The sequence below is a fragment of the Leuciscus leuciscus genome (genome assembly GCF_965113295.1).
Source record: "Leuciscus leuciscus genome assembly, chromosome: 22".
Taxonomy (NCBI): domain Eukaryota; kingdom Metazoa; phylum Chordata; class Actinopteri; order Cypriniformes; family Leuciscidae; genus Leuciscus; species Leuciscus leuciscus.
In genome coordinates this window covers 20,936,172-20,948,602 of record NC_138746.1, presented here as the reverse complement: position 1 = coordinate 20,948,602, position 12,431 = coordinate 20,936,172, and the positions used below count along the sequence as shown (strand labels likewise).

The 12,431-nt window shown below is 37.7% G+C and overlaps 1 protein-coding gene and 1 long non-coding RNA gene across 2 annotated transcripts; one reads left to right on the top strand and one right to left on the bottom strand.

The window, feature by feature from the left end:
* Window positions 1-902: 902 nt before the first annotated feature.
* Window positions 903-12,187, bottom strand: kcnk1b (potassium channel, subfamily K, member 1b). The gene is made up of 3 exons (XM_082154978.1): window positions 11,594-12,187; window positions 7,349-7,744; window positions 903-2,340 (listed from the first exon to the last, which is right to left on the bottom strand). The coding sequence occupies exons 1-3, from the start codon at window positions 11,946-11,948 to the stop codon at window positions 2,078-2,080; spliced, it is 1,014 nt and encodes a 337-aa protein (XP_082011104.1). The 5' UTR covers window positions 11,949-12,187; the 3' UTR covers window positions 903-2,077.
* Window positions 2,349-7,129, top strand: LOC309487359. The gene is made up of 2 exons (XR_014201832.1): window positions 2,349-3,233; window positions 3,699-7,129. It is a non-coding gene; the product is annotated as an uncharacterized lncRNA (long non-coding RNA).
* Window positions 12,188-12,431: the final 244 nt, after the last annotated feature.

The following is a 12,431-nucleotide window of genomic DNA, read 5'->3' as shown; positions in this document are numbered from 1 at the left end:
ACAAGACCATATGCCCTTATGCATTTCTAAACATACTACTGATACACCAATAAAAAATAAAAATCAATAACTAATACATACATGATTTTATGCTGCACTGGTTCAATGTTAAGACACTGTAGCTGATCACACAGAGAATAATGCAGCAAAACACCAAGGGCAAATAAGCACAAAGAATCCAGCACTGACATCACAAAGCATTTCATTATTCACACAATAAATATGTCACATCAGCACATTCAAGTTCCCATGGCCTGAGCTCGGATTCAGCATGTTTATTAATATAAAAACAGCACTATCTGTAAATAATCCCTACAGTCAGACAAAACAGCTGTTAAAATGAGTCCTTAAAACATTCAGCTTTTATTCTATCGTGATAAAAATGTCATGACATTCTACTGTGGTGATTGTGACACAACAAATCTGCTGTACACTGTGATCTTCCAACGGGACCTTAAACAGTAGTCATCAGTCTGTGCCTACAACAGTCATTCTCATAATACAAACACAAGCATTCTGTTGTAAACAACACCTCAAGCATGTTTCAAAAATATAATTCAATCTTTTATGTTTATTAAATAGCCACAAAATTGTTTTGAATGCAAACAGTTAAAGATCTGGATGATCTAAGTTTTATACAGTCAATTAGTCGATAATACTGAACCAAACTTCAGAAATCCTAGATTTTCGTCGAACATTTTTGGTATGTAAAGACATTGTGCTGGATCTCAGTAGCTCAAGACAAAGACACATAGAACCAGCCATTATACGACCTTGGATTCAAAAAATCCATGTAAACTGAGATTGACTTGCTCTATCAAGCGTCATAATATTGAGACCAAGGTAAAATATCACTTTCTTCACTGTATCAAGAAAAGAATACAGTATGGCATGTTTCCCCCCCCCTTTAAAACACCTTTAAACTCTCCTTTAAGGTAAATGTTACATTTTCAACTGTCATCTAAAACGTGTAATGACTCCCCTTTAAGTATACAGTTTTTTGCGCTTCGACATCGATTTATGCTACAGTATATGCTGCATTATAGTGCATCATAGTCTTAACATTTTAATGCATTAGAGCAATACAGCTTCATGAGATTGCTAGAATATTTTCGTTAGCCACTTGTAGAAGATATCATTTAAATCTTAAAATCTAAATCTTACTGTTAGCAAACTCACAAGGTAGATGATGTGAGTCTGAAATAACACTTAACAGATGATGGATGTGCAACTACTATGTTTGATGACAGGTCTCCAACAATATATATTGAGCACTCACAACATATTTATGAAGATCTGAGAAGATCTGGTCTTTATTCGAAGTTTAGATCACGGCAGGAGTGCTTTACGATTTCGAGTCTATTTTTGAAAAAAATTTGACTTTAAAATAATATTCCAGGTGCAATACAAGTTTAACCTAAATTTGAGGTCTTACTATTACAGTAAATGGGTCCAATTTTTTTTTTATTTAAAGTGATAGTCCACCCAAAATTTTTAAATCTGTCATTTACTCACCCTCATGTTGCATTTCTTTCTTCTGCTGAACACAACAATAGATATTTCGAAGAATGTTGATAACAAACAGTTTTGGTTCCCATTGACTTCCATTGTATTAATTTTTTTTTTGTCCATACAATGATAGTATATTTTATATAGTATTACTGTAGTATTTTAGTGTTAAGAATTGGCCCCATTCACGTCCATTGTAAGTGCCTCACTGAAACCCACATTTTTGCTTTCTCAAAAAAAAGTTTTTGTGGAAATCAACATTATACCACAAATGCTGTCGGGGTTACTTCTACCATTTCGACAATCTAGCTCCCGGGTTTTTATGGGCTAGGCCTAAGTGTGCTTATGATCATTTGCAGATATTCAGTAAGCTCACTGAACGATTTCATCACGTCAAGAAACAGGAAGCCAGATTGGCATCGTTTTGTAGAGGGCTGTTAAATACGCAGAATCTCAAGTGATATATTCAAGTAATTTCACAATTCTGTGGCCAGCAAGTCACATGCGAGAACCCTCGGCTAAAGATGTCTTCCTCGATTGAAGGTTATGTTGATGGAAGCCAAAACATCTATTTGATCATGGGGTCATCACCTCCCGGAGAGGTTAGGACAGGGAAGTCCACAAAGGGCTCGGTTTTATCTTCATGGGGCGAGTTGATGGTACCGTCTGGCATGGAGGTAAAAGCCAGGTGGTCATGTTCCATGATGGCCAGGCGATCCTGGGGCTTCTCCTTCTTCAGATAAAACATCTTCCTCAGCTGCTTCAACTGCTGCAGCTCACAGAAGGTCTCCAACACCACCAGCATGGCAATCAGACCGAGGAGGAGATACACTGTGCAACACAAAGGGGAGAGAGATGGAGAGATGAAGGAATGTAAACTTTTGACAGAGTTTATGCTAACTAAATTAGTTTAATGGTGTGTTTCACCTCATATATTTCTCTGTATGCTCTACATGTCTGTGTGTGTGTTTCTTGCTTCATTGTAGCTTGAAAGGAGTTTTCTCCAGTCTGGCAAAATGTTACAAATGGACACTTAAAAATCTGATATTAAAAATGTCTTTATTTATTTTTTTATAGAAGGGCAATAAATTGCTATAACACAATTATAATTTTTTTACTTGCAACACCCTTCCAACCACCTATCTTAAAGTGTTCATCCAAAAACGAAAATTCTATCATTTACCCATATGACTTTCGTTACAGCTACACATCACTTTCACGCTTCAAAAAGGTTTATCAAGAGATCGTAAAACTAATCCATATGAATTGAGAGGTTTAGGCCAAATTTTCTGAAGATACTCGATCGCTTTATATGAAGACATTTAAACATTGAAGCTCATAAACAGAAGCTCAACTGAACCTGCTTGTTGTGCAAGAACAAATCTCATTGGTTCTTGTAGAAGCTCAAACGTGCTGCGTAAAACGAGAATGAACAGTCAAGAGAACATGCTTGACCTTCCGTTAACATATTAACATAACTGATTTGTGAGCTGATGAATGTATATATGTGAATAAAAGCCTAAATTCGATCTGTTCATCATATAAAGCGATCAAAGCCATGTTTCCACCGCAGGAACTTTCCCCAGGAACTAGGAACTTTTAGTCAGGAACTAGGAACTTTAATTCTAGGAACTAAAGCTTAAATTAAGAGGATGAAATCCAGTGGGAACTGTAAAGTCCTACGTCACCGGACTATTTGCCTGGTAAAGTTCCTGGTAAAAAAAGTTCCTGGGACAAATTGTTCCAGGTAATTTGGGGTGGTACTCGGTGTGTTTACACCGCAGGAACCAGGGTCTAAATGAAGTTCTGGGTAAATATTTCCCCCTCCGAAAGTCCCTGCTACTTATACTGCTACTACTGCTACTGGTAGTACTTTTTCAAAGTTCAGGTACTTTCAGGGGTGGGACTTGGGTGCTGAACATGCTGATTGGTTGAGTTCATGCCGCATTTTGATTGGTTGACTCCACGCAGCATTTTATTCAACCACCATCTGTTGCGGTGCGTGCAGTAACAGTCGTCTGCTATTCGAATCAACAATGGAGTATCAACAAATACGACCGATGGACCGACGACGAGGTTCAGGCTTTATTAAGCTTAAATTCAGAGGATGAAATCCAGTGGGAACTGTAAAGTCGCGCGCAGTCCGACGTCACCAGACTATTTGCCTGGTAAAGTTCCTGGTAAAAAAGTTCCTGGGACAAATTGTTCCGGGTAATTTCGGTGGAAACGTGGCTCAAGTCTCTTCAGAAAATTTGGACTAAACTGCTCAATTCATATGGATTAGTTTTACGATCTCTTTATGAACTTTTTGAAGTGTCAAATTGATAGCTGCGTAGCTGTCTACGGTGGGACAGAAAGCTCTCAGATTTCTTAAAAAAGATCTTCATTTGTGGTTTGGAACGACATGAGGGTGAGTAATTAATGACAGAATTTTGGATTTTTGGGTGAACTATCCCTTTAAGTATGGCATATAATGCCCATTTTCACAATCCGATTTTTGATGGAAAGGCCTAAAGTTAAGTCCTGTTCTAAATTTCTTCATAAAAAATACATCACATTACAAAATGCTAAATAAAATAGGTTGCAAAATATGTTGTGTTAACTTTAAAGGAAAGGTGTGTATATGCCACTTCAAGGATCATGAATAAAATGCTTTTAGACTGCAGAGAGTCAGAGCAAAAGAAATATGAGACTTCAAGCCAACTCAGCATGTGTTGGCCTCACAAATGCCATATCCTCCTCCACAATTACACTACGACAGCAAATGTGGACCTTTCTCACCGACTCCCACATACTGAATAGAAGGATGGCGCCATCTGCATCAACTAAACCCACACAAGTACGCAAGCCATGTGGGATTTTCATGCAACTTTTTTTAAAAAGGAGAGCTGTACTGCTTCATAAGTAATACAAACACTAGATGGAGCAGTAGAGCAGCAGTGGAAGAACGATTTGAACCCTTAAATCACATGCACTTCCTTTTACCTTCCATCTGTTCCTATGACAACAGGCTAGACTTACACATGAAGATGTTTAGATATACAAAAGGAAGTAAGCGGAGTATTTTTACTTGCATATTGTACAGTTTCACTACGAGGAACAGGAACTGAATCGACTACCGTTTACTCAATAAAATACGTCACTATGAGAAAAAAAGGCTTGAGTAAATATAAGGGCTATTAAATTGGACCACAATGTTAACATTTTAGTAACCAAAACTAGAACATTAAATCAGTTTAGATTACAAAAATACCACAGAACATGGTTACTATTGACATATGTTATTCATGTCAGCATTTCTGAAACTTTTTTGAGTTTTTTTAATACACACAAATATTTGTACTACGGGGCAGCTTGAATCTGATTGGGTGACACATGTTTTAAGGTGTGCAATTATTTTCAGGGAAACGCACGGCTAAGTAGTTCCAGGCAGGTCTTGAACGCATTACAGTTCCATATCACCTTGCCAAATGATTTCAGTTATTTCAAAGGTCCTTACAACAGACAACAGCAAAAGAACCAAAACCCACAATGACACTAACCAAGAAAATAAATATAGTAAACAACAGGATAAAAACAACAAATTATTTCCATGTTTTTTTTTGCCACAAAATTATGTTTTATGTATGGAAAGCACATACTCTCTCTCCCTCTCTCACTCACTCTCACTCTCTCGCACACGCACTCAGCACTGCTCTGAAGATTTTATCAGTAAAACAGTTTAACAAAAAAGCTACATGGCATTTCTCACTAGCGAGGTAATAACAGCACTGTTCTTGGAGAAGATAAACTTACAGTTTCGCTATTGGTAGAGGCACTGTTGCGAACACAGTTGAGAGACACAGAATCTTTAATCTCTCTCTTTCTCTCACTCTCTAATAACTGCATTAGTCTGCTATCAGTGGCTCAAGCCTCCGTAGCGTTAAAATTATGTTTTGGAAATAGCAACATCTTAAGATGATGAGATGAGTAAGAAATTAGTCCCACACACAAGAGTGTTTTAAGGACAAAAACCTGACAAATGTCTTGAAACATCATCGGAACAATGTGTGGTAACTGTAGTATAAGCGGAATAATTGACTGAGGTGAAACGGCAGTTATTCCTTACATATTCAAGGCTTTCAGTCAAGTTTAAGTCCTCTATCTTTTGCATTCTGACAAAAATCCACACTTCAAGATGTGTTTCCATTACCCTTTAAATTGTGCAAATTGAAATTTCGCCCAATAGAAACACTTCAATTTCGCAAAAAGTTTTTACGCTCGCATGAGGTATTTTTTCAGGCAATTCACAAGTTCATACTAACATCAATTAAACAGAGTAAAGATAATGCGTATTTGGCGTGCTGTCCAGGGGGAGGGCTCCGAGCTCAGAAATTTTGCCCGAACCCAGAACCCCCATGGGGTGGTGGAGCCGTGCAGGGATGCTGTTAAACTGTCAACGAACGGAGGCAAGTTTGATGTATATACACACCTCTTAACTCGTTGATTGGGTTGATTAACAAAGTGTGCTCCACTCGTGTCTAATTAGGTTTGATTATCTGAATTTCTTTATTAAAATCATAAAGGATAAAAGAATTACGTGAATACTGGATTCTAAACAACAAAGAAATGCCACAATTAATCAAGACCTTGAAGAAGATATGAGGGAAAAACACCTAGAAACACCTCATATGTGGCGCTCCTAAGTATAAGGGGCTTTCGTTGCCATTAATGCTCGGAAAACACATCTACGTCTACTTATCGCGAGAGAAAAAAAATGAAGTTTAAAGGAATAGTTCACTTTAAAATGAAAATTCTGTCATCATATACTCACCCTCATGTTGTTTCAAACCTGTATGAATTTCTTTCTTCTGCTGAACAGAAAGGAAGATATTTAGAAGAATGTCAGTAACCAGACAGTTTCTGGTCCCATTGACTTCCATAGTATATTTTTTTCCTACTATGGAAGTCAATGGGACCAGAAACTGTCTGGTTACTGACATTCTTCTAAATATCTTCCTTTCTGTTCAGCAGAAGAAAGAAATTCATACAGGTTTGAAACAACATGAGGTTGAGTATATGATGACAGAATTTTCATTTTAAAGTGAACTATTCCTTTAAGTCACATAACATTGGTTAATGGAAACGCTGTCTTTTCTCAATAATTTTTTATCGACATTTAGAAAATATCGCAAAGATTTTGCATAAATCTGTAATGGAAACACGGCTGCATCAACTGTGATTTTCTGAATTTTCGAAAAATAAACGAATAAAAACTAAATAAACTCCTTAGCATGTATAGGTATGAAACAGCTTCACAAACTGTCTCGTTATTTAAATATTCATATTACCAAAGAAGTAGGCCTACTGGGATAAAAGTTTATATTAAAGTTTGAATATAAACACTGATGTCTATGGAAGTGATCAAAATAGAGCAAATCACCTTTTGAAAATAACTTGACACATCAAATAACGATTGCATCGATTACATCATTACACCAGTAGTTGGCGACAAGTGACTGTTAAAAATGAATTTGTCATTGAATCATTAATTTAAGAGATTTGTTCAAAAACGTTGATTCATCCAAGAATGAAACAAGTGAAGTATTTATGAGTGAGTCATTGAATCATTCACTCAAAATTTATTTATTATTATTATTATTATTTAAACGTTTTAAACAGACTGCAGCAAATACATTTTGTCAGAACCTCTAGTAAATTTCATGTTATTTTGTTTAGTTGTCTGTTCAGAATCGTGATTTCTGTTTGAAACAAAAAAAAATTGTGAATCTCAATTCATCCAGAATCGTGCAGCTCTAAGCCTAAACAAAACAAAGCACATACTAGAAACCACACCTACCAGTGATGCCCAGTTTGTAGAGCTCACGAAACTTCTGGTTGAAGGCCTCTCCAGGCACATAGTCACCCAGACCGATAGTGGAGAGTGAGATAAAGCAGAAGTAGAAGGATTCCAGAAAGTTCCAGTTCTCTTCTAGGGCAGAGAAGATGGCCGCGGGGATGAGGAAGAAACAGGACACAGCCACGACAGCCAGCATGGTTGCATGTACGAGGGCCACCAGGGGTTTAGACAGACCCCAGCGCGTGTGCACGTACATAACGGGCTGCCATGTGCTATAGACCATGATCCTTTGCACCACAGCCGTGAGGAAGAGGAGGGTAAAAGGGATGCCAATCACAGAGTAAATGATGCAGAAAGCCTTCCCACCATCAGAGAGAGGAGCAGTGTGACCATATCCTGTGAATTATAAGGTGGAAATGACACATTAAACATTCCCATTTACTTAATGAAAACGTTTCCTTCAGGAGACTAGCATATACCCATGGATTAGCACACACTATTCTTATCACTGAAAACAAAACCATACTGTCTCACAGCCATTGCCAGACACAGATTAACACGTAGATTAAGTCCCATCCTGGATTATCAACGAATTAATCATTCAGTCAAGCACTGTAATTTCATTTCTGTGTGCTTGTCCCTGAGATAAACAGATTATATTGCTCTCATTTCTGCCCTCAGCAGTTCGATGCCTCCCTAGAGCTCACAACTAATGGACAATCTCACATTATGAGCATCAACAATCAGGTTAGTTTGCAGGGTCTCTAAATGCCTCGAGCCTCAGACACAACCGTGCTAGAAGGATTTGCGTTACAGAGCAAAGTCAATTAATAAGGAAGCAAGGACATAAATGCCACTTTGAAAAGGAAATGACCAAAGAACAATTTCTAGTGATTACCATGAGTTTATGCCCAAACTCCTGAACTCTGTCATGGAAACCATCTATAAACCTTAATGAAACAATTTAATAATCAATTAAAAAGGAATTTATACCTATAAGATTTAACGCTGTATTGGACCAGTGGTTTGGAAACTGGATGGCCATCTTCTGGTCAGACGTGGAAATTCAAATTAATTACGCGTGCGACTCTCACAGTGCATTCTGGGTATTCTCTAGCCATTGAGCATGCTCTGGCCCTCCAGGAATTGGGTTTTCACTTTTACTAAAATGAGGAACATGATGTCCTTTATGTGATGACTGTGCCAAATCAGGTTTAAAAAACTGTGGTTATACTTCTATGGCCTTATTCCGCTCTACTGTCTTGTTCAAATTTCCTTTTTTAGATAAAAAGAAAGAAGATTTGAAACTATATTTTGTGCAACATGCATACATGTAAAGGGGAAATAGATATTGAATGTCTGTGTTAAAGGAGAACTCCGGTCAATTTTAACATTGAGCTCATTTTTTTGTAAATTTGGAGTGCTGTCAGTACATAGAACAACGACAAAAATCGGTGTTGCCTACACTGTGTTATCCTCTTTTTAAAATTTGCACCCTGTTGACTACAATGGGGCAAGTTTTAAATCTGCTTTTAGCCTCTTAACATCCTTGATGTGTCATTACAAGTGCCCAGCCATTGTGAGTGATTCCTTCAGAGTGAACGCGGTGAATCTGACTGCAGTAGATGTGAAAGATATGAATAAAAATGAAGTTAATTCAGCCAGCGCACATACCTGTATTTTCTTCCTGTTTTCGGTCGAAGTCCACAGTAGTCGATTGTCGAGTTCACGCGCGTGATCATAGATACTAACCTATGCACGTGAACTCGACAATCGACTACTGTGGACTTCGACCGAAAACAGGTAGGTGCAAATTTTAAAAAGAGGATAACACAGTGTAGGCGACACCGATTTTTGTCGTTGTTCTCTGTACTGACAGCACTCCAAATTTACAAAAAAATGAGCTCAATGTTAAAATTGACCGGAGTTCTCCTTTAATGATAAAATGGTTGAAAACTTTTTTTCCTGGTAAATCATCACAGTGATTTTACTCATACAACCCCATTTTAAAATTGTATTTAACACATATACATTTTGATTTTGATGTCTGCAACACCCTCCAAAACAGTTGGGACAGAGGCATGTTTACCACTGTGTCACATCACCTTTCCTTTTAATTACACTTTTTAAATCACTTGGGAATTGAGGATACTATTTGTTGCAGTTTTGCCAGTGGATTTTTTACCCAATCTCGCCAGATACAAGACAGCTGTTCAGCAGTCCGTGGACGTCGTCGTCTGATTCTCCTTTTCATGATGGGTCATACATTTTCAATAAGAGACAGATATGGACTTCAGGCAGCCAGTCAAGCACATCCACTGTACGGTGTAGTGTCTAGCAAGTGCAGAATGAGGCCTGGCATTGTCTTGCTTCCCAGAAAAGATGTCATCTTATTTGGTTATTTCTATGAGCGCACATCTATGATATGTCTCTGTACAATCTTTCACACATTTTCAAGTCACTCATACCGTTTGCACTGATGCACCCCCATACCAAGACAGATGTCGGCGGCATCACTGCAAAGAATTGATGTATTTCTCCTTGCGCAACTGTGATTGAAGTTGTATTTCTTGATGCACCAGTATACTTTGTTAAGTGACAACGGTTTTCCAAAGTACTCCCGAGCCCACGTGGCTATCTTTAACACAGTAGCATGATGGTTTCTCATGCAATGACATCTGAGGGCTCAAAGGTCACGCACATTTCCTGCCTTGCCCCTACATGGATTGAGATTTCTCTGGATATCCTGAATATTTTCATAAAATGATGTATGGTAGATGGTAAAAAAAACAAATTCTTTGCAATCTGGCATTGAGAAATGTGACTTGGATTGTTTGACAATTCTTATGAAATCAGGAACAAAGTGGTGAGCCATGAGTCATGACCCATTTTTGCTTGCAAAGACTGAGATGCTCCTTTTATACCACTAACCCTCACTTATTACTACATGCCTTCTACCCTCTGATTAATAGTTCATACATTATAGTAAGTAAATGGCCTTTTTGTATAATTCTAAATATGTGGTCATGGTAGACGTGTGTTTTTGCTATGAAATCTTGAATGATTTTGTAAACGTAATAACTTTAATATTGTTATTACTTTTGATATTAATAAGATGAACATTTACTGGACTGAAGCATCTAACTTGATTATCCATATTTGTTTTAATTATTATTATTTTTAAATCATGTTCAAATTTATAAAAAATTATACATCAGGCTTTTGAGAAATATTTATTCATTGTATTTCACTGCATTATATGATTTGCCCACCACGATTAAAACTACAGAGCTTTGATCATAAAAGCATTTAAATATCATCTTACTAAGATATATTATTGTAGGATATAAAGTGATAACTGATATTTACATGCAGGCTTGATTTTCATTATAAATTCAAAAATTCATATTATTTTTTAGCCATTGAAATAAAAACAAATAAAAAGTTGCATATTTTTGCTCAATAATTAATAATTGTATTCATAATTAATAATTATTTATTATGTCAGTCTTTACAGGGTTAAAGAATATATAGTCTTTCATGTTATACTGGTTTGGGATAGTTGTAGCCTACATGCTGAGGCTTGTTATGAATGGCGAGTTTCATAATGAGAGAAGAGGGGTGGTTTTCATTTAAAGTTTTCTTATTTCTGGGAAACAATGGAGTCCACTTCAATAGAACAGAAACTAAAAATGTATATCTGCATGTCTGAGTGAGCTTCCTCTTCTCTGTATATTTGAGCATGCAGGCCCATTTCTGTATATAGCCTAGTTCACAATCTGAATAAGACCAAATTGTAGAGATCTTCTATAAAGTTGTTGTCCGTTTCATGCCCGTTTGAGAATTGGATACCTGTCTAAGGTAACATTTCTGCGTTAAGGCAGGTGTTAAATGACAGACAAGACAGCTTCTCGAAGGGAACAAAGAAAATGGAGAAAAACAAGAAGCCTACAATAGGAGAACTTCTCTGTTATTATCAGAAGTGGATTCAACTTAGGCTATTTGAAAGAGAGTTGGAAAAGATAAATGAGATGTCCGTGTTGTGTGTTGTTGTTATTGATGCCTTGCTGAAGCCTTTAAAATAAATATAGGTCATTGCAAATATATAGAATCATCAAATGGTGCACCAATAAAAAACATGAATTGCATCGGATCTTTAAAGTATCAGGTATGCTGGTTACTAGTTATTTAATGTCATGCAGTCATATAACTTTATGAGTTTATCCGCATTGCTCAATGACTCACCTGTGGTTGATAAGACAGTGCTTGCAAAAAACAAAGACGAGGTGAAGTCCCAGTTCCAGCTGGCCGATGCGTTGTTGAGAATAGACACCCCATAGTTGCTGGCCTCCAACGCTTTGGACAGAAACCTCTCCAGCCGCTCCTCGGACAGACATTCGTGCTCCTGGAGGAACTGTCGTTTGATCTCTCTGAGCTGCTGGCGCAGGAGGTCTTCATACGGCAGCTCCACAGAGGAGAACACCACCGCACCGAATATGAGATATAAAATATAGCCGAGAACCAGAAACAGAAAATACCATGCCGATTTGTTGCTCTGAATCAAGCGCACACACGAATTTCCGGCGAGGGATTGGAGCATCTTCAGTTTTCCCTATTAGATCCGATGTTGATGATGTCGGGCTCGCGTGGTTTAGATGCGTTTTAATGCCCTTGTTTAAACGAGTGGTTCCGAGTGCAGCGCGAGGAAGATCGAGCTCAGCTCGTAACGGGGACGTGACGTCACTGGCTCTCGCCCACCAGGTAACACATCAAGAGAGGAAAGAGCATCACTGTGCCGAATAACACCCTCCTACTTACATCATTGTTGCAATCTCAGGCAGAGCATGGTATTGTGCATGGTTGCTGTGGAAAGATGCTAATCGATTTTGGTCCGAACTTCCGATTCTGGTTCTTTTCAACGATTTTGGTTCCAATAATGATCCCTTTGCTTATTTTGAGACAGAAATGTTTCAAACAAATGAGTCTGCTGCCAGCCATTGAATCGGTTTATTTCCACTTAACAGAACATATCAGAAATCAATGTATTATACCGACAATTCTTGCAACGATTGGGCTATTTCAT

Coding starts and splice junctions, on each gene's coding strand:
- kcnk1b (XM_082154978.1), bottom strand. CDS start 11,948: ATGCTCCAATCCCTCGCCGGAAATTCGTGTGTGCGCTTGATTCAGAGC. Junction 7,745..11,593: donor CACTGTCTTATCAACCACAG/GTGAGTCATTGA, acceptor TATAATTCACAG/GATATGGTCACACTGCTCCT. Junction 2,341..7,348: donor CTACAAACTGGGCATCACTG/GTAGGTGTGGTT, acceptor TGTGTTGCACAG/TGTATCTCCTCCTCGGTCTG.